At 48.7% G+C, this 25290-nt stretch overlaps 1 protein-coding gene across 1 annotated transcript in view; it reads left to right on the top strand.

Moving 5' to 3' along the window:
• The window catches only part of SDK1 (sidekick cell adhesion molecule 1), a 522185-nt gene that overhangs the window by 326324 nt on the left and 170571 nt on the right, over positions 1 to 25290 (top strand). The window contains exons 15-17 of the mRNA XM_044915291.1: positions 9547 to 9694; positions 10599 to 10739; positions 15291 to 15472. Of these exons, the coding sequence (XP_044771226.1) occupies positions 9547 to 9694; positions 10599 to 10739; positions 15291 to 15472 (471 nt within the window). The remainder of the gene's footprint in view (positions 1 to 9546; positions 9695 to 10598; positions 10740 to 15290; positions 15473 to 25290) is intronic.

Raw genomic sequence — 25290 nt, 5'->3', positions numbered from 1 at the left:
AACGCCCTTCCCAAGTGAGGGGCGCCAAACCATACTTTAACCCTCTGCTCCTTGGGGCTTTGTCTTTGGTAGGGAATAGCCCCCTGCTGCCTCCCCCCTCCCAGGCCAGGGAAGTTCTGCGGGTTGTGGCCGTTACTCCCGTGATCTCAGGCTTCTCTCCCAGGGTCGAGTCACAGCATTCTTCCAAACTTGTGCTTCAGTTCACTCATTCTAGATAGTTGTGATGCCTCGATGGCGTCTGGTCCATCCCGAGGACCTTGTCATCCCCTGTTGTGAGCACGGCCCATCCTACCAGTGTGCCGTCTACCCACCAAGCAGGACGCTGCAGCACCACTATGAAGTCAAGTCCTCTCGGTCCTGTAGCAGTTTGTAACCAGAGTCTTCTTTACCCTTCGCAGAACTAGTTACTATCTGCGCTTCTCTTTGAATGTCCAGACGAGCTCTGAATGAGCCGAGAGACACCAGCTGAGCTTGCCTCCAAGTCCCCACTCCACCTGACGTAGACTAGGGGCTTGGGGGCGGGGATTAGCTCTCAGCCCCAGCAGCCGAACCAACGGAGGTGGAAATGATTTGTTGTCTGGGCCTTGAAATTTCGTTTCTCGGTTCACGTTACAATCAGAACTTCAGGGCACTTGGATGTCAAGAAGCAAACGGTGATCATCCCACCAAATTAATTTCAGCGACTCAGTGAGCTGGATGCTGAAATGTAGGTAGGAGTGGTCTCCGAAAAACTTGAAAATAATTACACAAAGCACTTGAAAATTCATGAAAATGGTTTTTAAAAAGCAATAGAATGCCCCATGCCTGTTTTGTTTTATTTTTTCTCACACTCTATTTTCCAAGTTTTTGTTAATGAATAGGTATTTTTGTGATGTCTTTTATATACATGTATAAATTTTATATACATATATAACTTATATATGTATATAAAATTTATATGTAATTGTATGTAATTAATATATATATTTTATATATATATATGTTTTTTTTTTTTTAACCTTCTCGCATTACTTGGTGGGCATGCGGTTCTGTGGGTGGACTCAGGTTTTGGATGGCTGATGTCGTTTTGGAGCTCTCACTAAGGGAAAACTATTCAGAACCGGAAGGGTCTCTGCGGGGCCTCGGGCAGGGCCAGTGCAGATGCGGGCTGAGAGCTCAAGGCCCCTCCGTCCTTGCGCCTTCCAGAGTGGACGCTAGCCTCCTACCATGAAGGCCATTGGCGACTACTGTGTACAGCTGCGGAGGACGCGGCCCCTTGCTGTCCCTCCACCCCACAGACGGCAGGCCCTCAAACACTGAGAGATGCAGTGAGCCGCGTCTGGGACAGTGGGACAGCCCCATCGTCCCGGGCTCCAGTGTCAGGAACAGTGGCAGTGGCTTGAAACTCGCCCTGACCCTGTTGTGCATGCCTCCCTGTGTGAGCTCACACACCCAGCTCCGTTCCCTTGTCCCGCGGAGCACACAGGGCCTCCCAGCGCAGGTCCCACTCCACGTGCCCCAGCTTGTCCCTTCCCCGCCTGGTCCACATCAACCCACTGACGGACAGGCCTCTTCTTCTCTTCAGATTTATTTTAGAACAGAACCCAGGTAGAAAGATCAGAGCACGATCCATGGTTTGCAGAGTTATTGTGAAGATAGAGAATTTCCAAAAGCCCAACAGTCAGTTTCCCCTCTCGTGAACATCTTCCATCTGTATGGTGCGTTTGTCACAGTGAATGAACCAGTACCGACATGTCTGTTATTAACTGAAGTCCGTGCTTTATTCAGATTCGCTCAGTTCTTCACGACTGTCTTTTCTCTGTCCCGGATGGGATCCCGGATGGGTACACCACACCACATCTGTCTCCTCAGGCTCCTCTCAGCAGGCCACTTTCTCAGACATTCTCAGACATTTTGACGGCCTTAACAGTTTTGAGGAGTGCCAGTCAGGTGCTTTGTAGGGCATCACTAGGTTGGGATTTGGGGATGTTTTTCTGATGATTAGACCAGCATTCTGGACTTCTAAAAGGAAGAACACAGAAGCAAAGTGCCATTCCCGTCCCTTCACATCGGGGGTGAGTGCCATCAGCAGGCCTTACCGCTGTTGACGCTGGAGAGGCCTTTTAACCAGTGGGAAGTGCAACTTAACTTGTGCCCAGGCTTAGATTCTCACCCGTCCTGAGTGTGCAGTATCTTCCTAAGAAGCCCAGAGTACTTATATTCAGTGTTTAAACAGCCAGTGTGCAGAAGGAGAGCCTCTCATGAGTGTGGCATGGCTGAGTCTCTTGGAAGCTTTGGGCCAAGACATAGTTGTGCTTCTGGTTCTGTGACTAAGCTCTTGACTTGAAAGCTTGAGTACTAACTGTGACCAGTAATGAGAAGTCGAAAGAACAACATGCCTTTATCTGGGAGTTTCTACCCAGGTAGAAAGATCAGACCACGATCCATGGCTCCATCCCTCTGTGTCTCCCTCTCATATGAACAAGAGGATAATCATACCCGCCACAAGGTTATTGTGAAGGTTAACTATGTACATATAAAGTCACCCCAGGTGCCCAGGACATGGCAGGTACTTTCGCTGAACAAGTATTGATGGAGCCCCTGCTCTATGTCAGGCACTCTTCTAGGTGCAAAGGATCAAACTGTGAGTAAAATCGATTTAATGGAGTTTATCTTGTGGGTGGCTATCTAAATGGGTGTCATTTATTATGCATATTATTGTTATCATAACCTAAAGCTTACATTTTAGGAGACACAGTATGCAGACTCTTGTAGCCAAAACAGCATCAGAATTAAGAAAATAATAAATGTGCGTCTTAAATCTTCCACTTAACTTGCTCTGTAACCTAGGGGAAGTTGTTTTAATGCAAGAATGTTCATTCTCATTCATATAAAAAAATACAAGGCAAAGCATCAGTGAAATCGCGTTTTTCATCTACCAAACATATGATTTAAGACGGTCACAATGCTCAATGCTGGCAATGTTGCGATTAACGGTCACTTTCTAGAAACTTTTTATTATGAAAAGTGTGACACATACACAAAGGTATTCATGCGTTCACTTTTGACACCATCAACATATTACCATATTGGTTTCATTGAGTCCCCACCTTTTGTTTTGTTTTGTTTTGTTTTGCTAGGGTATTTTTAAGGAAATCCCAGACATTGTATCATTTCAACCTTAAGTGATTCAGTAAATAGCTCAACTAAATGACATCACACACAACAAAATTAATGGTAATCCTTAATATCATCTTATATTCAGTCCATATTTATATGTCCCGAATTGCTTTTTTTATGTGTTTATTTAAATTCTGTTAGTTAACATACAGTGTAATATTAGTTTCAGGTGTAGAATTTAGTGATTCATTACTTCCATACAACACCTGGTGCTCATTAGGACACGTGCCCTCCTTAATGCCCATTATCCAGTTACCCCATCCCCCAGCCCACCTCCCCTCCAGCAACCCCCAGTTTGTTCTCTATATTTAAGAGTGTTTCTTGGTTTTTCTCTTTCCCTGCCCATGATTGTTTGTTTTGTTTCTTAAATTCCACATAGGAATGAAACCATACAGTATTTGTCTTTCTCTGACTGACTTAACTTCACTCAGCATTATGCTCTCTAGCTCTCTCTGTCTTGTTGCAAATGGCAAGATTTCATTCATTTTTATGGCTGAACAAAATTCCATTGCATGTATATACCACTTCTTGTCTATCCATTCATCAGTCGATGGACACTTGGGTTCTTTCCGTAATCTGCCAATTGTAGATAATGCTGCTATAAATATAAACATCGGGGTGCAGCTGCCCCTTTGAATCTGTATTTTTGTATCCTTTGAGTAAATACCTAGCAGTACAATGACTAGATCATAGGGTATTTCTATTTTTAACTTTTTGAGGAACCTCCATACTGTTTTCCGGAGTGGCTGCACCGGTTTGCATTCTACCAACAGTGCATGAGGGTTCCCCTTTCTCCACATCCTCACCAACACTTGTTATTTCTTACGTTGTTGATTTTAGCCATTGTGAGTGGTGTGAGGTGCTATCTCATTCCAGTTTTGATTTGCATTTCCCTGATGATGAATGATGTTGAGCACCTTTTCATATGTCTGTTGGCCATCTGGTTGTCTTCTTTCAAAAATGTCTGTTCATGTCTTCTCATTTTTTTAACTGGACTCTTTGTTTTTTGGGTGTTGAGTTTTATAAGTTCTTTATATATATTTTAGATACCCTTTATCAGATATGTCATTTGCAAATATCTTCTCCCATTCTGTTGGTTGCCTTTTAGTTTTGTTGATTGTTTCCTTCGCTGTGCAGAAGCTTTTTGTTTTGATGAAGTCCCAATAGTTTATTTTTGCTTTTGTTTCCCTTGCCTCAGGAGACATAGCTAGAAAGAAGTTGCTATGGCCAATTTCAAAGAGGTTACTGCCTGTGTTCTCCTCTAGGATTTTAATGGTTTCCTGTCTCTCATTTAGGTCCTTAATCCATTTTGAATTTATTTTTGTGTATGGTGTAAGAAAGTGGTTCAGTTTCATTCTTTTGCATGTGGCTGTCCAGTTTTCCCAACACCATTTGTCAAAGAGACTGTCTTTTTCCCACTGGATATTCTTTCCTGCTTTGTCAAAGATTAGTTGACCACAGAGTTGAGGGTCCATTTCTGGGCTCTCTATTCTGTTCCATTGATCTATGTGTCTGTTTTTGTGGCAGTACCATACTGTCTTGATGAATACAGCTTTGTAATAGAGCTTGAAGTCCGGAATTGTGATGCCACCAGCTTTGCTTTTTTTTTTTTTTTTTTTTTTTTTTTTAGGATTACTTGGCTATTTGGGGTTTTTTCTGGTTCCATACAAATTTTAGGACTGTTTATCCCAGCTCTGTGAAAAGTGTTATTGGCATTTTGATAGGGATTGCATTAAATGTGCAGATTGTTTTGGGTAGTATAGACATTTTAATAATATATGTTCTCCCAATCCATGAGCATGGAATGTCTTTCCATTTCTTTGTGTCATCTTCAAATGCTTTTTTAAAAATTGACTTTTCATGGTTGATTCTTTTGAATCCAAATCCAGATCCAAACAAGGTCCATCCACTGCTTTGGTGGTTCTGTCTCTTGATCGACAAGAGCCCCGTGTCCCTTTCCCCTGCTGTCGTCTGGTGCAGAGACCAGGGTGTCTGTCCTGCAGAATGTCCCACACCGATTGCTTCCTCGTGGTCATTTAATTGTTCCTGCATCTCTTTAATTGCCCAGAGACCAGAATGAGTTTGCATCAGCTTTTGGTTCCATGTGTTTTCTTGGATCCCATGTGTGTGTCTGTGTGTGTGGGAATGTCTGCCGCCTGGGTGTTGCTCGGTACTTCCCACTGCCTCTCACAAGGAGACGCTGGAGGCCCAGCTGCTCTCTTAGTGATGTTCAATCTGCTCCCAAGTCTAGGAGGTGGTGGCCTGTAAGGACAGGGGGCATTATTTATACCTCCCTGAGTCTGGGTTTTCCTCTCCTATATACCTCCTCCCCAAGAAGATTCGCGTGGTTACGGCTGTGAATTCACGTCCAGACTGCAAGCTGCCACACAGACATCAGGTGTCAGTAATAATTATGGTCCCTCTGGCAATGAAAATTTTCTTTGAAAAAGTCTTTTCCTTCCTCGGATACCTTTAATTGAGAACATGGTAAGGCCCTTTTTTATTGGAAATAAAAAAGCTTCCAGTGCATTTGTGACGATTGAAAACCGCCTGCTTTTTCACCAATCGACAGAGCAAAGGAGTGATTAACTCCTCATGGATTCTGGGCACTTGAAGTGATGCCCGTGTGGGGTAGAGGTTTGTTTAATAGCCTGGCTGAGGAATACCAAAATTCCTTTGGCTTCGAGATCAGAGGTACAAGAGGCATCCCTGAAGGGGAGGAAAAAAGCTAATTGAAACTTTTATGGGATGGTTTCCTTTATCAAAAGAATCTTCCACATCTCAGCCCCTTCGACAAGCATCTTGGAGCCCTCCTGTCTGAGGACCAGGAGGAGCATCTTTTAAAGGGATTTTGCTTACGGATTGTCAGGGACAGACCTGCTCTTTACATTTTAACAGTTCTCAGCAAGATTGCAGTGCAGAGCCTTGTGAGGGAGCAAATCCTTCCCAAACCACTTTTTTTTTTCCTCTCTTTTTTTAGTACAAATCAGAGGGCCCATGAGATGGATCGGGTTCATTTGTATTAGTTTTCAGTTTAATCTCTCTTCCTGCCAGAGCTTTTATCTTCTAGGAGGGAGAGGGAAAAGAATAAGTAGAGTTGTGTAGACGTATCCAGAGGCCTGAGCCAAGCCCCCGGGTACAGGGCAGATTAATAGGCCCTTGTTGCCCAGGCAGATGGGGCCGCAGATCCCGCTGCTCAGGTTACACACTTGGAGGAGCTGTCTACACTCTGAGCGGAACCTGGGAGGGAGGGCATGTGGGGTGGGAGAGGCGGCGTGGGGTGCTCTCTGCCCCCTTCGTGCTGACACGCATCGGCTCTGTCAGCGGACTCGGCCACCGTCTTTTTGAGTTTGCCTCTTTCTGACCTTGGACTCTGTACCCGAATGAGCAGGTGAGCCATTCGCTTACAGACACTGAGGTCTGCAGGAAGAGAGGGATGGAAGATAAGTTTTATTGAGCGCTGCATCAGTCCCACAGGAAGCAGGTGGCCCTCTTGACTTAGAGCAGTCAAGGAGGGAGTCTGCAAAGGGAAGGTCTGCCCAGGTGTGGGTGGAGAGAGACCCCGGGAACCCCAGGGCTGGAGCCGGCTGACTCAGGACACAGAGACAGGGAGCTGCAGTGCCCAGAGAGGGAGGAAGAGCAGGAACGTTTGGGTGAAGAATGCGATAGTCCTGGGCCGTCTCCCCGTGAGTAAGAAAGAGCCCAGCTCTGCCAGGCAGGTCGTACAGGGCCCGGAACAGGGTGGGGAGGTAGAGACGGATGAGGGGCGGTGGGAGGGGGACAGGCCCATCCAGCAGGGCCTGGATGCATCAGCTTACTTCTCCTTCAAACCAGTGATGGTTTCGGGAGTTCTGTGTTATTTCCCCATTTTTTTCTTCCCCATTGAAAAAAAAAGTTTCATTGTGGTAATACACACATAACATAAAACTTAACATCTTAGCCATTCTTAAATGTACAGTTAAGTGGTGTTTAGTACATTCACATTGTGCCACCCATCTCCATTCTTCTCATCTGGCAAAACTAAAACCGTGTATCCATTAAACGTGACTCCCCATCTCCACCCCCCCTCCCCCGCCCTGCCCCAGCAGCTACCATTTACCTCTGTGTCTGCGGATCTGACTCCTCCAGGGACCTCAGTGGACCTCAGGGGCCTCATCAGTAGGATCCTACACAACCTGTCTTCTTGTGACTGCCTTATTTTCAAGGTTTAGCCCTGGTGGAGTGTGTGTCAATCTCTTCTTCTTCAAAGCTGAATAATAAAATATTTCGTTGTAGGGCTAGACACATTTTGTTCATCCGTCCATCCATCGATGGACACGGATTCATAACAAATATCTCTTTGTGACCCTCCTTCCATTTCACTGGGGTATATATTTTGAAGTAGTTCTATTTTTAGTTTCTTGAGGAGCCACCATATTGGTTTCTGCAGCGTCCACCCCATTTCACATCCCCACCAACTGTGCACGAATGTTCCAGCTTCTCTATACCCTTGCCCACGCGTGCCATTTCTGCTTTCTTTATAGTAGTCATCCCCGTGGTTGTGAGGTGGATCTCCCTGTGGTTTTGACTTGCCCCGCCCCCAGCTTTACAGAGGAAGCTCAAACAAAAGTGAACAGCAGTCCACAGAAGAGCGTAGTCAACTGTGACCACTCTGCATCCATTGTCTTCCAAAGGAAAACTGTATCTCCGCTGGAGTGTGGCTTGGCAGGGAGAGGTGCTGCTCCCCACCAGCAGTTACATGGATGCAAGGGAGGGCTCTTGCATCGTCCATGTGGACAAATGGCTCTTTCCTGTAGGGGAGCTACTTAGCAAACCAGACCACCATGAGCTATCTGATGCTTCTAGAAGGGTCTCAGACTCCCAGCGCAAAAAAGAGAAATCGGTGTGAGGTTTTCCGTAGTTCACTGGGGATGCACACGTTGCACTTTTAAGGAAACATAAAGAGCAAGGGATCCTCATCAACCATAGATTACCTATATCACTGAAAATCAAAAGCCAAGAACACTGAAATGCCCAGCTGGTGCTGAGGACTGCATTCCCAGAAAGCCGTTTTTGGAAGCAGCTTTATTTGAAATAATTAAAAAGATTCAGCCTTTGTAGCCCAACTGGCATCCTGCTCCAGAGCGGCATAACTTTTTGTCGAGGAATCTAGCTAACAGACTCCAGCTTCGTTGTAGACAGCTCGGCGTGAGAGCCAACACAAGTTCCCCTTGAGAGGCTCATTTCATTTTGGAGCAGCCTGTGGTTATTTCTTGGTGACTCCTAAGGAAGCAGTGCACATTTCCGATGAGCCCCCGGCACAGACTTGTGAACCCTCATAGTTAGGTCTTTAGGTTTTTGCCAAAGTGGCAGTGATCCTGCGTGTGGAGGGCACCCGTGGCTGGTGTCCTCCGCAATCCGATCGCTGCCCAATGCCATAGTGGAAATCATGGCTCTCCTCTCTCTGACCGTCTCCAGTGTGGGTGAAAGGGATTTCGGCACCACTTCCAAGGAAGAAGACAGACGGTTTGATTTCCACAAGAACCCCTTCCCCCCAATTTCACCTCACCGATAACTTGAAAATGCAGCTCAGGCATCATGGCGATTCCAAATGAGAAGTGACAGTGGGTGTTCAAAGTCATTGCCAGGTCTTGTTCATTCCAGGGCATCATTCTACTAAATGATCGGGCCAGAAAGCATGTTTCAACTCTGCACCAAAAAAAAAAAAAAGAAAAAAAAAAATCCCACAAAGGTGTGGGAGCCCAGCAGAATCCTCTGAAGCCTTGCAGGCAAGAGCCCATTTGGCTGACAGAGTCGCTCTTCCACACCTGCCGGAAAGCTGGGTGCAAAGATATTCTAAACTAGCTGCGGATTCCATTACGTCTCTCTCCAGCCAAAGCCACTGAGGGGTGCGGTGCTGTAATGGGCCGCCATGCAGATGGGTTGCAAAATGCACAGCCCATCTGTCTTTATCATGCTCATTTCCTCTTTTATTAAAATGTTAATGAATATAGTTTTTATTTATCATTTGGTGACATGTGCGGCATCCTTTTCTGGGAGACAAGTCTGCAATCTGCCTCACCGTGTGAGCTGACAGGGAACGCGGGAATGAGGAATATTTTGGTTCTGTTCAAACTGCCATATGCAGGTTGAAGGAAAAGCCACTTTACTTGCTGACAGCAGCGTGAGGACGATGGGCGGTCTTGGGGTTCAGTGCCGGGCCCAGTGGCTACCGGCGGCTAGCCACGTGGCCACGAGCCTTGGTTTCCACTTCTGTGGAATGGGGATAACCACTCCATCTGCCAGGAAAGCAAATGAGAGAACTTATGGAAATGTAGTTTGCATTCCCTTATTATTATTCAGACATGTGCTTGTATGGTTCTGAATTCCTTTTGCTCATTCTTTCAGACTCTCCATGGAAAGTACATCTGTCAAACGTCAGCCCCGAGATGACAGGCGTCACCGTGCGTGGCCTGACTCCAGCTCGCACCTATCAATTCAGGGTGTGTGCCGTGAATCAAGTGGGCAAGGGCCAGTACAGTGCAGAGACAAGCAGGTGTGTGATCGCGCAGCCCGCAGTGGGGACGTGGGGCAGCTTGGGCCCAGAAGCAAGACCAAGCATCCAGTTAGGAGGAGGAGGTTGATGGAAGGAATCAACCTCCGTCCCTTAGGAACGGTGGCAAAAATGTATGCAGGAGAGACTAGAATGAAGAGAGAAACACGGTCACTTGTGTGTTGGACGAGCTGATTTTCCTTCATTGCTCTGAGGGAAGTTTCTCCGACTTCCGTGGTGCTCGGGCTGCGCCAACGCAAGGCGTTCCTGAGAGCACAGCCCCCTGTATCCAGGGGGTGAGGCGCTGACCGTGTCTTCGCGCCCTCTGTCCACCCGGACTGCCGGCAGGACAGGAGCTGGTGCTGCCATCTTGACAGGCAAGCGTCTGGCAGGGCACGGCGTGCTGGGGGTGGTGCTGACCTGCGACCATGGCTTCACCCCATTTCAGTGTGCCCTCCCCAACCAACCTGAGCATTCGCTGGGCCCAAATAGTGGAAGAGTTGAGACCTAAGTGACTTTTTTCAAAATGTGGGCGTTTGGTATGAGAAATATTGAAAGAACCAAAGAAAAAAACAATTTGGAAGGTGTCTCAGGCTGTGGGCCGGCAGCCTGGCTCACTCAGGCTTGTAATCCCTTCCCAGAGTGGAGGTGCTGTGGGTTATCCAGACAGAATAAGGTCACCTCCTGTGTCTTCCTGGTTGCTGGCTGGACTGATTCTCTATTATGTTGATTTGCTGTACCTATTTCATGCATGTCCTTTGAGTTTGATCAGCTGTGTGCTTCGCTTTGTTCATCACTTGATTTTGGTGAATAATTAGGCTCCAGATTCAGCCAGGCAGAGAATGCCAACGGGGACCGTTTGTCTCAGATGCTGATCTCTCTTTCCCTCCCCATATTCTATTTCTAGGTTGATGTTACCTGAAGAGCCGCCCAGTGCTCCGCCAAAGAATATCGTGGCCAGTGGGCGTACCAATCAGTCCATCATGGTCCAGTGGCAGCCACCCCCAGAAACAGAGCACAATGGGGTGCTGCGTGGGTACATCCTCAGGCAAGTAGCCTGTGTTTGGCCATTTTTAGACTGTCGTTATAAAGAGTCAGGGGTCTGTATTGCTGGGATTACAAACTCAAAGGTCTGTAGGAGCCCAGCAGTAATCAAGAGAATCAGGCCAGTGTCATACTCTAGGGAGTGGTGGGGACTGTGGCAAACAAGCAGCTGTGGGTAGCCTTGCAGGGGCAGCTTCTGCATATCCAACCGTAGCATGTCCATGTGTGTATCAATGGTTGCATTTTGGTAGAAGAATGAAGAGGGATATTCTAAGTTTGCGTCAAGCTATGCTATTCATTCCAAATCTTTTCTTTCTGTTTCAGTTTTTACCAGGGGCATGCATTATTACTAGAATAACTTTTAATTAATAATAATGCAGTTGGTTTCATTGCTGGCCAGTTGTTACCAGGCTAGCTCCTATGTTCAGTATTGCCAGGTTTTCTAGCGTTTCAAAGAAATTTTTAAAAATCTAGCTTTTTACATGTGATCTCACAGTTTCTAAATGTTGGAAATGAAGTCAGTACGTTTTGAAACACAGAGCAGGCCAAATTCACACCTCCACAGACCAGATAGGGCCCAAAGGGTGGCCCGTTTGCTTCCTCTGCCTTATAAGGGGCAGTCAGGCTTCTAAGAACATTGAGAGGACTCTACAAGAACTTGGCTGGGTTAGAGAAAAGAAATCTGTTTTGCCAAAACTACTGCTAATCTTGAAATTGCACCAAATGTGGTAATTGCAGTGGTTTGTTGATGCAAGTAGTGAACAGGAAAAAGTAAAGCAATATTAAAGGGTATTTATGAAATCTCTTCTATAGCCACGGACGTTATTTGTTCAACGACATGCGCTTTGTCTCCCTCCGCAGCCTTATGAGGCAAGAGCCATGGGTGTCCATCACTACCTTCCTCTCAATGCCAGGCCCGTGCCCTTGCTGAGCTTGTGGTCAGCAAATACTGGGTTTTAACAGAGGTCGAAAGGGGCTAAATGTAATGTCTTAGTTACAAAAGTGTAGCTTCTCTAGCTCTGTGCTCTTTGCACACGGAGGACCGCTCCTTCCAGTATCTACTGTTGTAATCATCCACTCCTGGTTTAACACACATTTATCCACATGCACGTCATATTAGCCCATCACAACCACTTCACTGCTCTTCCCAAGCCTTCCTCAAGCTTGTGAATTATCCTCTAAACACAAGCTAGATCATTATCTACCTGAAGTGGTTTAAATGTGGCTGTCCCTCAGGGTACATGGAGCTGGAGGACTGGAATCAGCACTTGGGGCCCCTTTGGTCACTCTGCCCCCAAGTGCACTCCCCCCTTTCAACAAGAGACTCTGAACTGGCCCCTTCAGGCAGGGGGCACCTGTGGGCTCGGGGCAGTTCCCAGTTCCCTCCCGAAAACAGGCTGGGGCTTCCCACTGCACACAGGCCCAGATCTCCTGTCCGTTCGTGCCACTCGCTCCTCACTCCAGCTGTCACTCATGTCCCATGCTCGTCAGCTAATGAAAATAGTTTCCTTGCCCTCCCCACCCGGCCCTACACATGCTTGTCATCTCGGCTGCCTCCACCTCGTCTTGAGCACACAGAGAAGGTTCCTCAGGCTCCAGCTGCCAAGTAAGGACTTTAAAAGTCAACCCACAGAACCAAGCTCGGGGCGAGGACTTTTATAATAAAATCTCTCTGATGTTACAAGGCCCCATCAGGAACTGCACGTTTCTCTATTTTGTGGGATTACCACCATTAAAAGGATTTTGTGTGATGGTGTTAAGTGCTGGGAGAGAGGGCGTCTGTATTTGTAGGGGTTTAAATCAAGAAAGTCCTAAAACGAGGGTAGCCAAGGCCTGTGAATTTCAAAGTTTTCAGAAATTAAAGACCCATGCCAAAATGAATTTGCTTGGAAACATTTCCGAATAATCCTCCGGTCTGCAAATCAGCTCTGTTTGCAACTGTGTATCCTCCAGGGCTCAAGTGTCTGTGTCAGACCCACAGCAGAATCCAGGAAGAAACAAAATGGAAATAAATCACTGTTGTGGCTCCAGCTGTAAGAAGTAGTTAGGATGTGTGCGCAGTAATAAAATATTTATAATAATGGGCAGGGCGCTTCTTTGAGAGGAGCATAGGGGTTATGTCCTTTAAAAACATTCTCCTGTTTATTTCCATATAAAAAAATCATTCTGTCTGAGACAGTCTCCCGGGCAACGTATCCCACCAGTCAGAGGACGATGCCCTGCACTTCCCGTATTAATTGTGACCTTCCCAGACATCCTGTGAATATTACAAAAGCACCCTGAGCCACGGGTCAGAATGGACCAACCTGCCTGCTGCAGAAAGGAGGACAGCCCGTTTCCAAGACACGAATCCCGTGGTTTGTTTGGCGTGATTGTATGAACAGGGGTCTAGGAGAGGATGCGGCTTAGTGTCTCGGCTTAGTATCCTTCCTAGCTGCGCAGTGTTTCCAAACCAGAAATAGTTACAGCGGGCTTTACACTATCACGGCTCTTTGGCACCCATTGTTTCATTTTATTCTTGCGACAACCCTGTGAAAGGCCATTATGATGATGTCATTTTCGGGAGTTAAAAACCAGGGCTCAGAGATGTTAAGACTTCGCTTGAGGCCACGCAGCGTGTCAGTCTTCTTCCCAGCCTAAGCCTTCTGGAGCTGACTTCTTTGCTTTTCCCTGGAATGTGTATTGTGTAGTGATGGGTCCACACTAATGAGCTCTTCTTAAGCGATCGTGCCCAGCACACGCCATTTTGGTTGTAAGTGGTCCTGGGCACCATTCACATGCCAGGTGACCCTGGGTGTGGGGCCGATGCTTACCTTCTTCCAAATGGCTAATTGTCTCAGTGCTATTTATTTTGTAGACAGGGAATTTAAGTGGGAATATCTGGCACGTGGGTTACTCGATGCCAGGCCTCTCCCTGGGGGCCACCTTGAAGACCATGATGTCATGTAAACGAACCTAACCCCCTGCTTAGGAAGCGCATCCACACTTGCTGGGTGCAGGCAGTTCAGTAAAGGAATATCAATTCAGTAGGTGTCAGAAGTGGATGGACTATGAGGCAAAAATGCAGGGTGAGACATTAGCCTTCGCTTTTGCCCGTCCCCGGCGCCCCGCGCCCCCCGTCCCGCGAGCTGCTGCTTTGGGCAGAAGGAGGCAGGAGGCCTGGAGCCTTCTTGCTGTGCTGCCTGCTCTTGACCCTGTGTCTTCCCGCCACAGGCCTCGCCTGTATGGTCTGTAGCAACAGGAGCTTTTCCGCCCTCGGAAAATCCGGGTTTTCACCAAGAACCTTTTACTGCCTTCCCCGTACTTGTGTACCCTACCTGTAGCTGCCGTTCTCTTTGGAGAGCTGTTTTCCCTGGAAGGGCCCGAATCGGGGGGGTTCTTCTTTCTCCCGACGGCAGCAGCCTGGCACGGCCTTCCCCTTTGTGCACCGGGCCCCTTTGGGGCGTCCCCCTGCCCGGGACGGCGCAGGGAACAGGGCATCCTCCGCAGCCTGCGGTGGGGCTCAGTGTCGGTGGGGAACCGGACCCCAACCCGTCGTCGAGGGTCCCTCGCCCAGGGTCCCCTCCATCTTCACCCTTTCCCCCTCATCAGACAAGGCCGCATCTTCCCGAGGCGAAGAGCTGCTGCTTGGACAGGATTTGGGTGTTTTTGAAGCCGCAGGATGACCAAGGCAGGTCCTCCCAGCACATGCCCCTCGCTTGGCCCCGGGGAACCAATCCCCTTCTAAAAACAAAATCAGGAAAAGCATTTGCTCTTCCAAATAATGCTACAAAAGTCCTTCCACAGCACACATGGCAATTTCCTAATTTATACGTTTTCTGAGTCCAGAGTCGTGTTTGTCACTTTTTAAAATAAATACAACTTTAGATTTATGTCTTTGTAGGGGGGAGTGAATTATTCTGTTTATTCTACACGTTGCCTTTTTTAACATCAAGGTAAAGTTGGTCTGTAACCCTGTTACTGTCAGGCGTACACCGTAATAATTCACTCTGTATACACTGCAGAGTAATTGCCCCGGTGAGTCTGGCCACCGCCCGTCACCGTACAGTTAACCCCTTCACCCATCTCGCCCGGGAAACTCCCCTGCAGAGCAGCCTGTCCTGTAGCAACAGACTAGTACCGGAAGCCACTCGTTCCGGCGCTGGGACCCACGTGAACAAATCTAGAAGCCCAGAGGGAAGAGCAGGCCGAGAAGCTTCCCTGCTTCTCCCCCATTTCAGAGCCGCGGGAGGAGAGCATTGCTCCCAATTTGTCCGTTTATGGCAACACCCCGGCAGAAATCATGGCTGGAACTTTCGGCACTAAGTCACTGTGCTCCCCAGACGAGTCACACTTAAAAAGCCATCACTTTTCCTTAACCGTTTTGCCCAGAGCTTATGATCGCTGTGAGACTCAACGACCCCTTTTTGGAATGGCTGGCTTAGGAAGCCGTGTTGTCTGGGGCTGACCTCTGTCTTCACTCTTGTCTGTTTACCTCGTTTCCCTCCAACTGCACAGAGCGAGTGCGGGTGCGCCCGCTGCCTGGTTCCAGCCATTTCTCCCTGCTCTGCTGCAGGTACCGCCTGGCAGGCTTGCCGGGAGAACACCAGCAGCGCAACATCACCAGCCCGGAAGTCACCTACTGCCTGGTGACAGAGCTGATCATCTGGACGCAGTACGAGATCCAGGTGGCAGCCTACAACGGGGCGGGCCTGGGCGTCTTCAGCAGGGCCGTGACCGAATACACCCTCCAAGGAGGTAAGCTTGCCTTCCTGCGCGGTGACCCGGTCTTTGGTGGGGAGCAGGACACGCTGAGTTTGTCTGGAGCGTGGGAGAAATGAAAATAAAGGGCCCGAGCCTCTCAGGGGCGATGAGAAGGAAATTCATCACTCACGTTACTCAGTCTCTCTGTTCCTAAACAACAGCTGTACTGTAGAAGGACACAGACAGCATTCTAGCTGCTGTCTTCTGGGTGGTAACGCACCCTTCAGCTAGTGCATGTGCTCTCGGAAAGATCATGCCACCGCCTGTTTCTAAACAGAGCAATGGTGCGATTCACAGTAAAGCTCTCCCTGGAGTCCCAGGCGATACCGTGGATGCTCTTCAAAGAGAGGGCTTATTTAGAATTTTGTGTTTAGTACTGCAGGGTGATTACTGGTAAAGGAATTTACAACTTGGTGCATTTCTTTTTGTTTTGTTTTGTTTTCTTAATTTTTAGTTACACAGCCAAACAATTTACTAAATCCGTAAAAACCCCTCCCCACGCCCACCCTCCCCAAAATGGCCAGGCAGAATGACATAGAGCCGGTGGGTCCTACCTTCGTAGGCTACGCCCCAACCCCATCATTTTAAGGCTGATCCCCGCTGTGTTCTGGAGGACCTGGGTCTCAGCCGCAGGAAGGCTCGGCAGGAAAAAGTGGACCCTGTCTTGGAGCGGCTGTGCATGCCCACAGCACCCCGATCCTGGTCCGGGGAAGCAATTCCCCCACAAAATGGGCAACTCCTCTCATTCGGCACTTTTAGCCTCTCCCGACTCACAGGTGTGAGTTTATTTGCTTAGGCGTTTTTCTTGCCACCAGGCCTTGACCTTTTTCAAATGATAAGGTTTCCAACTGCCCACTTCTCTTCCCAAATCATGTCAGAGACCTAATGTTCCTTGATATTACGTACTGTTATATCATCCCTTATCGATTGGCTGTCTGTCATCATCCGTAAGTCCATAAAGCCTCCTTTATAAATGAAGCGTAGTCAGTTCTGCTTCCACAGGGAAATATTTCACTGGCAGGAATATTTAAAATGCAAGACAGCCAGGAAGTACCCGCTCATCTGCACGTGAGGCTTGATTACTCTTTGGAAAGTGGAGACAGCTGAGCACCTGGACAATTAATGTTTGCTTTAATTCGCCTACTTAATAAAATAACAATAAATTGGGAAATACTTAAAATAATGAATATTGCCATTAACAATTCTCTATTACTGTTAACTGCGACTGCTTCATTTTGGTGCTGGAGCATTGAGTCCTGTGCCGGGCACAGGGAAGCACATCTCCACCTCGCCAAGAAGGGCTTGCGGACTTAGAGTTTGGCTTTGACTCGGTTGGCACTGGGGAGCCATTGAAGGTTGAGAGCAGTGAGAGGAGCAAAAAGGAGGATGAACCTGTCGGCAGGTGTGCAGGCGAGCTGAGGGGGAGCCCCAGCGGCCACAGGGACTCCAGGCCGAAGGGCAATGATTTGGCCATGAATTGACGGGTTCCCTGCTGAGCTGATGCTGGCCGTGAGGAGGGCGGGCTGGTACGTTTGTGCGCTGCTTCACCGTTTTTAAACTAGCTTTACCTCTGTTCCCCCCAAGAGCCTCGCAACAGCACCCTGTGCGTGGGACTGGGCATGAGAACTGGAGGGGTCCAGCCCCTCCTCGGATTGCTGGCAGGGCACCGGCTCGAACAGGGCAGGTTTGGTTTGCAGCCACTCACGCATAAGGGAACTGAACACTGGCTAGCTGGAGCTTGGCTGCTCTGAAACGCCAGGATGCCAGCCTAGGCGGAGGTGGCGGGTGGGCGGGCTCCCACTTCTGGGATGGAAGGACTGACTGGGGATGCTTCTGCTTGGTGCAAGGATTCGCTTTCCTCTGCTAGGTGAGAACATGGAGTCTCAGCTCTCCGTGCAAGTATGGTTCCTAGTATCACTCTTGTTTTAAACTCTGGATGAGCTGACGTCCCTGATTGATGCCCTGTGTGTAGTTTCCCCATCCGTATCTCAGCTTATGCAGCTGGGTCGTCTTCCTTTGTCTGGGCATTGGATGGCTGGTGTTGGAGTCCCGAGCCCGGAGCCCCTGCAGGTCTCAGGGGCACCCAGGGGAGTGGTCACAATTCACATCTTCCCTCCCTGCAGGCATTTCTGCTTCAACGTTGCTCCCTCCTAACCGGCGTGGGCATAGGAAACACGGGCGTCTTTGTCCTCCCTCTGGGGGACACGAGCCCTCTCCTCTAGCCATGTTTTAGGCTCTTCCTGATGCTCACATGACTGTAACACCCTGGGGAAAGGACCCCGTGCTTCTGGAATGCAGTGGGTCTTTTCCCGCTGTTTCCAGACCCTGCCGTACACCTCATCCTACACCCAACCCTTGGTCACCTGATACAGCTTCTCAGACTTGCAACAGCCTCTGAGTCTTCACCAGGAAGCACCGTCCACCCTGACCCTCCTTTGTTTGAGGGGCAAGCCTGAGCCCCAGGATAAATCAGGGGTGAGACCCTCGTTGACCGCAGCATTGGGATACTGTCCCTTGGGCGTGCTTGGTGCTTGACAGGTGTTGGCAGGGGAGGCAGCCAGCCCCACGCCTGCCGTGCGCTGCCGCTGTGCGGGTCCAGCCCTGCTCCCCAGGAGCGTCACCCCACAGCTGAACAATGGGGAACCAGCTTGTAAATTCTGTCCCTGAATCAATGTTCCCACCCAAGACAGGACACGCATAAGAGAGGATTTAGACGTGCAGATGGGAAGAACCGGGGAGTGGGGGCGGGGGACCTGGTCTGGAGCAGGGGCGGAATAAACCAGATAAAAAATGATCTGATTAAAAGGTGAGGCATTAGGAAGAAAAATGGCAACAGCAGGGGCCATGAATAATTTAGGGAGACGATGATGGAGAGCAAGGGTTTGTGAGCTGTCTTCCCACACACGCGCTCACTCACATCTGTCCAGAAACAGCCCTTTCTTGCTAGTCCATCAAGGCCTGACTCCATAGTTGCTACTTACCTGCCTTCAAGAAACACATCAAGCTCTGTGAGCCGCAAGTTCCCCATTGTAAAATTATAACCTGTAACACCGTCTGCCCGGGCTGTTTCACGGGCGGGTTTGAGAGAAGACAAGGGCAAGGCCTGGAAAGCCCTGAGCTCCTACACAAATACCCAGTTGCTGCGCTGTCCCCATTCCTCCTTCCAGGGCAAAGCCGGGCGTCTACTTCCTATTCAAATGTTTCTGCAGGGGCAGTTGTACCGAGAGAAACGGGCTCAATCTCTCTGCCAATAGGAAAACCTCAAGAAGTGATGGGAGCACCTACTGCAGGCCCAGCGTCGCATGATGGGCCACGGCCCGGAGAGTGGGAAAGACGCCGGACACGCTGTCAATCCTGGGGACTTGCGGCCTAGCCCGGGAGGGGCACTAACATCTGTGACAGAAGAGCACAAACTACCAGCGAAGCCAGCCTCGCTCGGGTGTGGTCGCTCCCCTTCTGTCCACAAGATCCATGTGACGAGCGTGCTTCAAAGACTTGCCAGCCGAGAGACTCAGAGGAACCTGTCGTCAATGTGGAAAGGGGCTTTATTGGGATCTACATGGTGGGACGGCAGCAGAGGAGTTAGGGTTCCGCTGTCCCCAGTGGTTGGAAATGGGGTCCAGCTGGGAGAAACAGACCCACAGTAACAGCTGAAACAAAATGGAGGGGTGTTGCTATTTCCTCCCATCAAGAGTGGGCCTTGGGCTGCATGGGGTCTTAGTGACAGCTCCATGGTCCCCAGAGAGTCAGGCTCCTTCTTTTCGTTTTGCCTTCTTTAGCGTTTGCCTCATGGCTGCGAGCTGGCTCCTGGGATGCCGGCTATCAGGCCCACATTCTAGAAGGAGGAAGAGAGAAGGTTATGCCTTGTGGCCAACTATGCAGGTGTGCCCGTCTTTGAAGAACTTTCTTAGAAGTTCCATCTGCTGTTGACTTCAGCTTACAATTCATGGAATATCTCTGTGCCGGAAAGTCTGGTGCTCTTTCGGCTGGATACATTTCTGCCCGTTGCTAAGAAAGAAAGAGGGGACAGATAGTGGAGGGCAGCTAGCTAGCAGTTTCTGCCTTGCTTTCTACCTCGACTCCTGCTGAGGAGTCAAATGCAGAGGATATGCGATTTCTAGACGTAAAATCGTGTGACTTTCTGTCTCACAGCTGGCTACATGCGGAGGGCCTCATGATCCTTTGGAATTGCCCACGTAAGAATTAGCAGACACCAGCCCCACGGTTCCTCGGGGCCTCAGCTCGTGGTCTGTTTGGGTGCCGGCTGAATGTGCTTGTGGCCACTGGGGACCCCTCTCCGTGGGCTTGGGGTGACCCCCGGCTGCTAGTGCCGTGTGTTGGCCAAGCCTGTAGGACTGAGCTGGCCCTTGCAGCTGGAAAGAGAATAATTTCAATGCCTGTATATTAGAGGGGAAGAGAATAGCTCATAAAATTATTTGTCAGCCTAATTTGGAAAATTATTGCAACGTATATGCACATAATTCTGGAGTCTGTCAGGACTCCACGGGAACAGCAGGAAGCACCCGGGCTTCGGGAAGAATAAAGCTTCCGGCCAGCCCGCCTGATTTTTCCTCCTCCCTTCAGCCAAGTGGCAAGCCTGATCCATCAGGGGAAATGAGATATAATTTGTCCTGACTTTAATAAGCTCTTTGGATTTAACTCCTCTTGAGAAAGCATCGGAATGCCAAGGAGAGATGGTGCGGCCCGGCCACCGTGAGGCGGTGTGTGACACGGTGGCCGGTCATTCTCAGAGAGAACTCAGGAACGTCCAGCCTTGGCCTGGGGGACAGAGCCAAGCGCACGCAGGCAGCCCTTGCTGGCGCCCACAGCAGACGCAAAGTGATGGGCAAGCGTTGGCCCCGGGGGGCAGGGAGCGCCCACCTGCTGCTGGGCGCACAGGTTGGCTCTCGAGTGTATTTCCTTCACGGAAGCTCCGGAAGGATGATGAGCTGGTCATCCGTACCTTGAGTTCAACACAGTGGGCTGTCGATCCCTGAAGTAATTTGAACCTACTATTCACCTGTCACATGGCCCATTTTTCTTTTCAATCCCATTTATTATTGAGATCTATTAAAAATGTCTGATTTGTCTACTTGGGCTCTTCGCATTCTCAGTGTGGGCTAACACCTTGGACATGTGGGTATTCTTTAATATAAACTTTCTCACCACCCCGCCCCCCGTTCTTCATACACCCCCCTCATCCACCATTCTGCCATTATCCTGTCCACCAGTCCCATCGAATAGATCTTCTTAGCAGTGCCTCCTTGACCTTTCCTGCTCCAGGTGTTTTAAAATGCGACATATTAACTTACAAATCGAGCAGCAGAACTCTAAGGCAGTCCCAGCCATGTGAACTTTCCAAGGGGGTGAGAGGAAAGGTCCCTCCTGCTACAGGAGCTGCGGCCTAAAATCCGGCTCACGTGGAACCCGCTCGTCAAATCTCCATCATGATTACCCAAAATGAAATGGAAAATAACTTAAATTGACTCAGGAATTTCTTTCAAGACGCTCTGGAAATCAATATGCATTCGGTTGCGAGTGGAAAAAGCCATAGCATGTAAGTTCTTCATAACTAAACACCCAGTATAATTACAAGCATTTTTCTTACTGCCAATGTCGATGTCAGCAACTTTCCTATCATTTAGGAGGAGGAGAGCACCGTAGTCATCTGAAGCAATGAGGGGTCCAAATCCAACACTGATGCAGTAATTGGTTCCCAAATTCAGGTTTTATTAAAAAACAGTTCAACTCCCCGCCAGAGCCCCATACAGACACAGTGTGACCATGGGCTTCTCAAGTGAGCCTGAGCATGGGATCCTGCCGGAGCATGAGTGTGAGAGATGACCACCAGATCCTAAAATACGCCCGTGTAGACGAGCAAACTTCCACCCGTTTCTTAACTGTGTTCACAAAGATGCAGATGTTGGTTTTTCTATAAAGGGTCCAAAGACAAATTATACTATAAATCATCATTTTGAGCATGCCAAGGTTTTAATTTTTTTCTGGTTTTATTTCTTTGTCATTTTTCTTCCTATAACAGGTATTTTTGTGCTATAATGATTTATTCTGGTTTCAGAACATTACCTTCTAATGAAAGAGAAATATTTCATATTTAAAGAGAGATGAAAAAAAACACTGGGTTATCCACATCGCTAAAACATTAGTAAAACCTCCTAAATGTTCACTTGGGCTTTGAAAGGTTTTCTAGGGGCACCTGGGTGGCTCAGTCGTTAAGCGTCTGCCTTCGGCTCAGGTCAGGATCCCAGGGTCCTGGGATCGAGCCCCACATTGGGCTCCCTGCTCAGCGGGAAGCCTGCTTCTCCCTCTCCCACTCCCCCTGCTTGTGTTCCCTCTCTCGCTGTGTCTCTGTCAAATAAATAAAATCTTTAAAAAAAAAAAAAGAAAGAAAAAGAAAGGTTTTCTAAAGTAAGGATTATAAATGAACGCTCTGTTTGCAAGCTTCATTCGCATCTCCTCCTGGGAAACTCTCAATGTGGCATGAATGACATTGCACAAAAGATTGGTTTCTCAATCCTTAAGACTTTCTAGACCTCAGGCTGCACCTACAGAAGAGGATGATGTTGCAGATTCTCCCAGAATCACCCACAACATTAAGTAAGAACTGTACAAAATGATGTGGGATGTTCCATCAGGAATGAGCTGGATTCGGTCTTTTAGAATTTTCAGGGAAGGGAAGGAAAGGATAGGATAGGAAACTAGCATTTTGGAGGAAGCCACTCTATATGGGTTTTTGCTGTCCCCTGCTATGCACGAACACACCATGCCTCACCCTGGTCATCCCCCTGGCAGTCGTCAGAGATTGGTGTCACTGCTCCTATTTCACAGAAAAAGATGGGAGCTCCAAGAGGTAACCCACTTGCCCAAAGTCACATAGCTGGAAGATGCTGGAACTTGTGCTCTTTTCGTTCTGCATGTATCAAACGTGGACAAAAATTACTTCCAGATTTCCGGTGTAGCTTGAATATAGAATAGAAAACAAGCAAGTTCCCATCTTACTTATGTTCACACAGCGGGTGGATTTGCAGTGGTTTGTGGACATTTTGGACTGCAGTCTACAGTAGGAAATCTATTTGACAGTGAAACCCAGTACACACACACACACAGCTGAAACAAAAGATTCATAAAACAGTTGTCACCCTTACACTGTGTGATGTTCTTTGATATTTTCTATCCTATTTCATTCTGTTTCATTCTCCCACTCTTTCACAAACACTAGCTGTGACCACTAAATTGATTTCCTGGTCTGCTAATGCATTTGTGACCTACAGTTTAAAGAACACTGAATTCAAGCGACACGGGGTGCTTGGTTCAGCTGATATTGCATCCCTTTCAGAAGAGGCTCCCGCTGGCCTGTAGGACAAATCAGGGTCTGCAAGGGAGATACCACTGAAGCCCACAGTAAAAACCCGAACAGCGGTCTGAGTGAGGGCATGAGTGGGGTGACCCGCCTGGGTGCAGAGCTAAGATCTGGGGGCTGGAGGAGGGTTCCAGCACCTGGATCTGTGCAGATGACCTCGTGAGTGAGGAGAGCTTCCCAGGGGGAGATTTGCCCTTCAGTTGCCTCTGGAAGACACAGGGAAAAATCAAACCAGTCTTAAGTTGCTATGACCAGCGTATTATTTTGTCATGTACAGGACGGTCTTCCCGACAAGCCTGGGAACTCTTCGAGGGTGGGGGCTGTGTCCAATTTGTTTCTGCATCCCCAACTCCAAGCACAATGCCTGATATGTAAATAAACAAGGCATAATTAGATGTCTGATTAAAGACAGATGCTTCTCATTTCTTCTTCAGTCTCCAGTGCTATGCCAATTCATCTCCATATTCAGCATGACGCCCTCCCTTCCCTCCTGCTGCTTCTTACCTCAGAAGCTCCAACGAAAGCCCAGTGCCCACCTGCTCTGCCCCCACACATTGTCCCTCCCTAGCCTAAAAACCGGTCGCAAATGTTTTCTCCTCAATGCCTGACAAAAAAATTGGGGAAAATAAGTTCAGAAAGGGCTGCACAATGCTTTTAAAGTTTGAAGTATTTTTTTTTATTCAGGCCATTAAAAAAAGATACCTGAGCTTATTTGTCCAAGATTTGTTATCCTAATAATGTGTTAGGAATGTTTAATGCAGTGAGAACATTCAGGTGTATCAAAACCACAAGAACCATAACAACACAAGAACTCATCCACAGCCTGTAACGATCTGGAATTAAAGAGAACACCCGACACACAAATTGTAATATATACATCCATGCAGCAATGTGGAGCCAGTAATTCTTCCAAATAATGAGCTTGCTTTTCCCCTATTTGAAAGGCAGAGACATTTAATTCTGTAGGATCTCCTGGAGAACTAGATGCCCATGAATCCCCACTAAGTTCTGGATAGACACCGCAGTCCTTAATATTTTAAATCATCCACTTTAAGGCTAATGAAAAACAGAGTGCACAGTTGTGGTGAAGACATAAAGACCCGAGTGCCCCGGCGCAGCGTGGGGGCGCCCTCCAGAAGCTGCTGCCCGGCCCGCGGCTCCATCCCCAGCGAATGGGTCCAAAGTGAGGAGACCGTTTCCCAGGCAAGGTGGGCCCCGAACAGCCCCACACGAGACTGCCCCCCGGCGCCCTGGAGGGCCACGAGAGATGAACTGTTTCTGCAGAGCTCGCTGACTTTCTGGGTTTATCTGCAACAGATAAGGCAGGGCTACTTTACTGTAATTTCATTCTGTGCTAAGTTCAGCTGATTTCACAGCATCGTCAGGGGGCTGCCCAGCACCATCAGCCTGGGTTTGCCCCCGTCCGATGGGGGTAAGAAGCAGGGTGCAGAAGGCAGTCTTTGTCCTAGCACAGAGGCTCCTGTCCCGGGAGACCCCATGAATTCCTACAGCGTCACTTTGTTCACTTTGTCTGACGTGTTGTGAATCTCCACAACATCAGATAGCCCTATGGTCACCGCTGCTTCCTTTAGATTAACAATGACTGTAAACCGATTCTGCCCTTTACGTAGACTGAGTCATGATAGCACAGAATTTACTCAAGGGTGTTACATATAAGCTTTACAGAATCTGCATAATTTTGTTTGAGCACTTGCTTGAGACACACTCTTTCAGCACAGAGAACGGCTCAGGAAAAGCGCTCGCCCAGCATCACCTCAGATTCTATGGGTTGTAAATAGCAGTACACATTCCTGGCAGAAAAGGGGGGGAAAGAGGCTTGTGAGCACCGTGAGCACGGACCCAAGGGGAGCTGCAATCACAATCTTAATCTCCCTGTAGAGACCACACATTTCTAAATCAAGGCAGATCACAATCCTGTGGAATCGGGTTTTTGGCTGGGTGCCACTTGGAGCACTGAGCTCAGCTGCAGGTGCCTCACGGTGAGGGGCCGTGGGAAAACCAAGGCTTCTCAGAGGAGGGTAGCCGGGGCAGAGTGGGCAGGGCTCCCTAAATCCTGCCCTACGGGAAATAGAGAAACAGGGTGTCTATTTGGCCAGGAGCCTAACTGGACACTTTTGTGATTTTCAAATAGTCTAATATGGGCAAGGGACCGTTGACCCAGGAGACAGACGGGAGTCACTGGGCACAAGTCGTGGAAGGCGAGGTTTTAGTGGAACATAAGGAAAAGCCCCTTTACTGGGCATAGCAGAGGTGCAGGGTAACCGAAAGAGCAGGAACGCTGTGCCTGAGAAGCTCTGAGAAGCTATGCCCACAGTAGCTGATGGGCCACCCATCTGGGTGCTGCGGGTGAGCCCCATGGCCTCGGAGGGCCCTTGCATCTCCTCCTCTGGTCTGCACAACTCGATCTGCACCA

Source organism: Neomonachus schauinslandi, chromosome 5 (genome assembly GCF_002201575.2).
Source record: "Neomonachus schauinslandi chromosome 5, ASM220157v2, whole genome shotgun sequence".
Taxonomy (NCBI): domain Eukaryota; kingdom Metazoa; phylum Chordata; class Mammalia; order Carnivora; family Phocidae; genus Neomonachus; species Neomonachus schauinslandi.
Note: the sequence above shows the minus strand (reverse complement) of the source record. Positions and strands in the feature narration are given on the sequence as shown.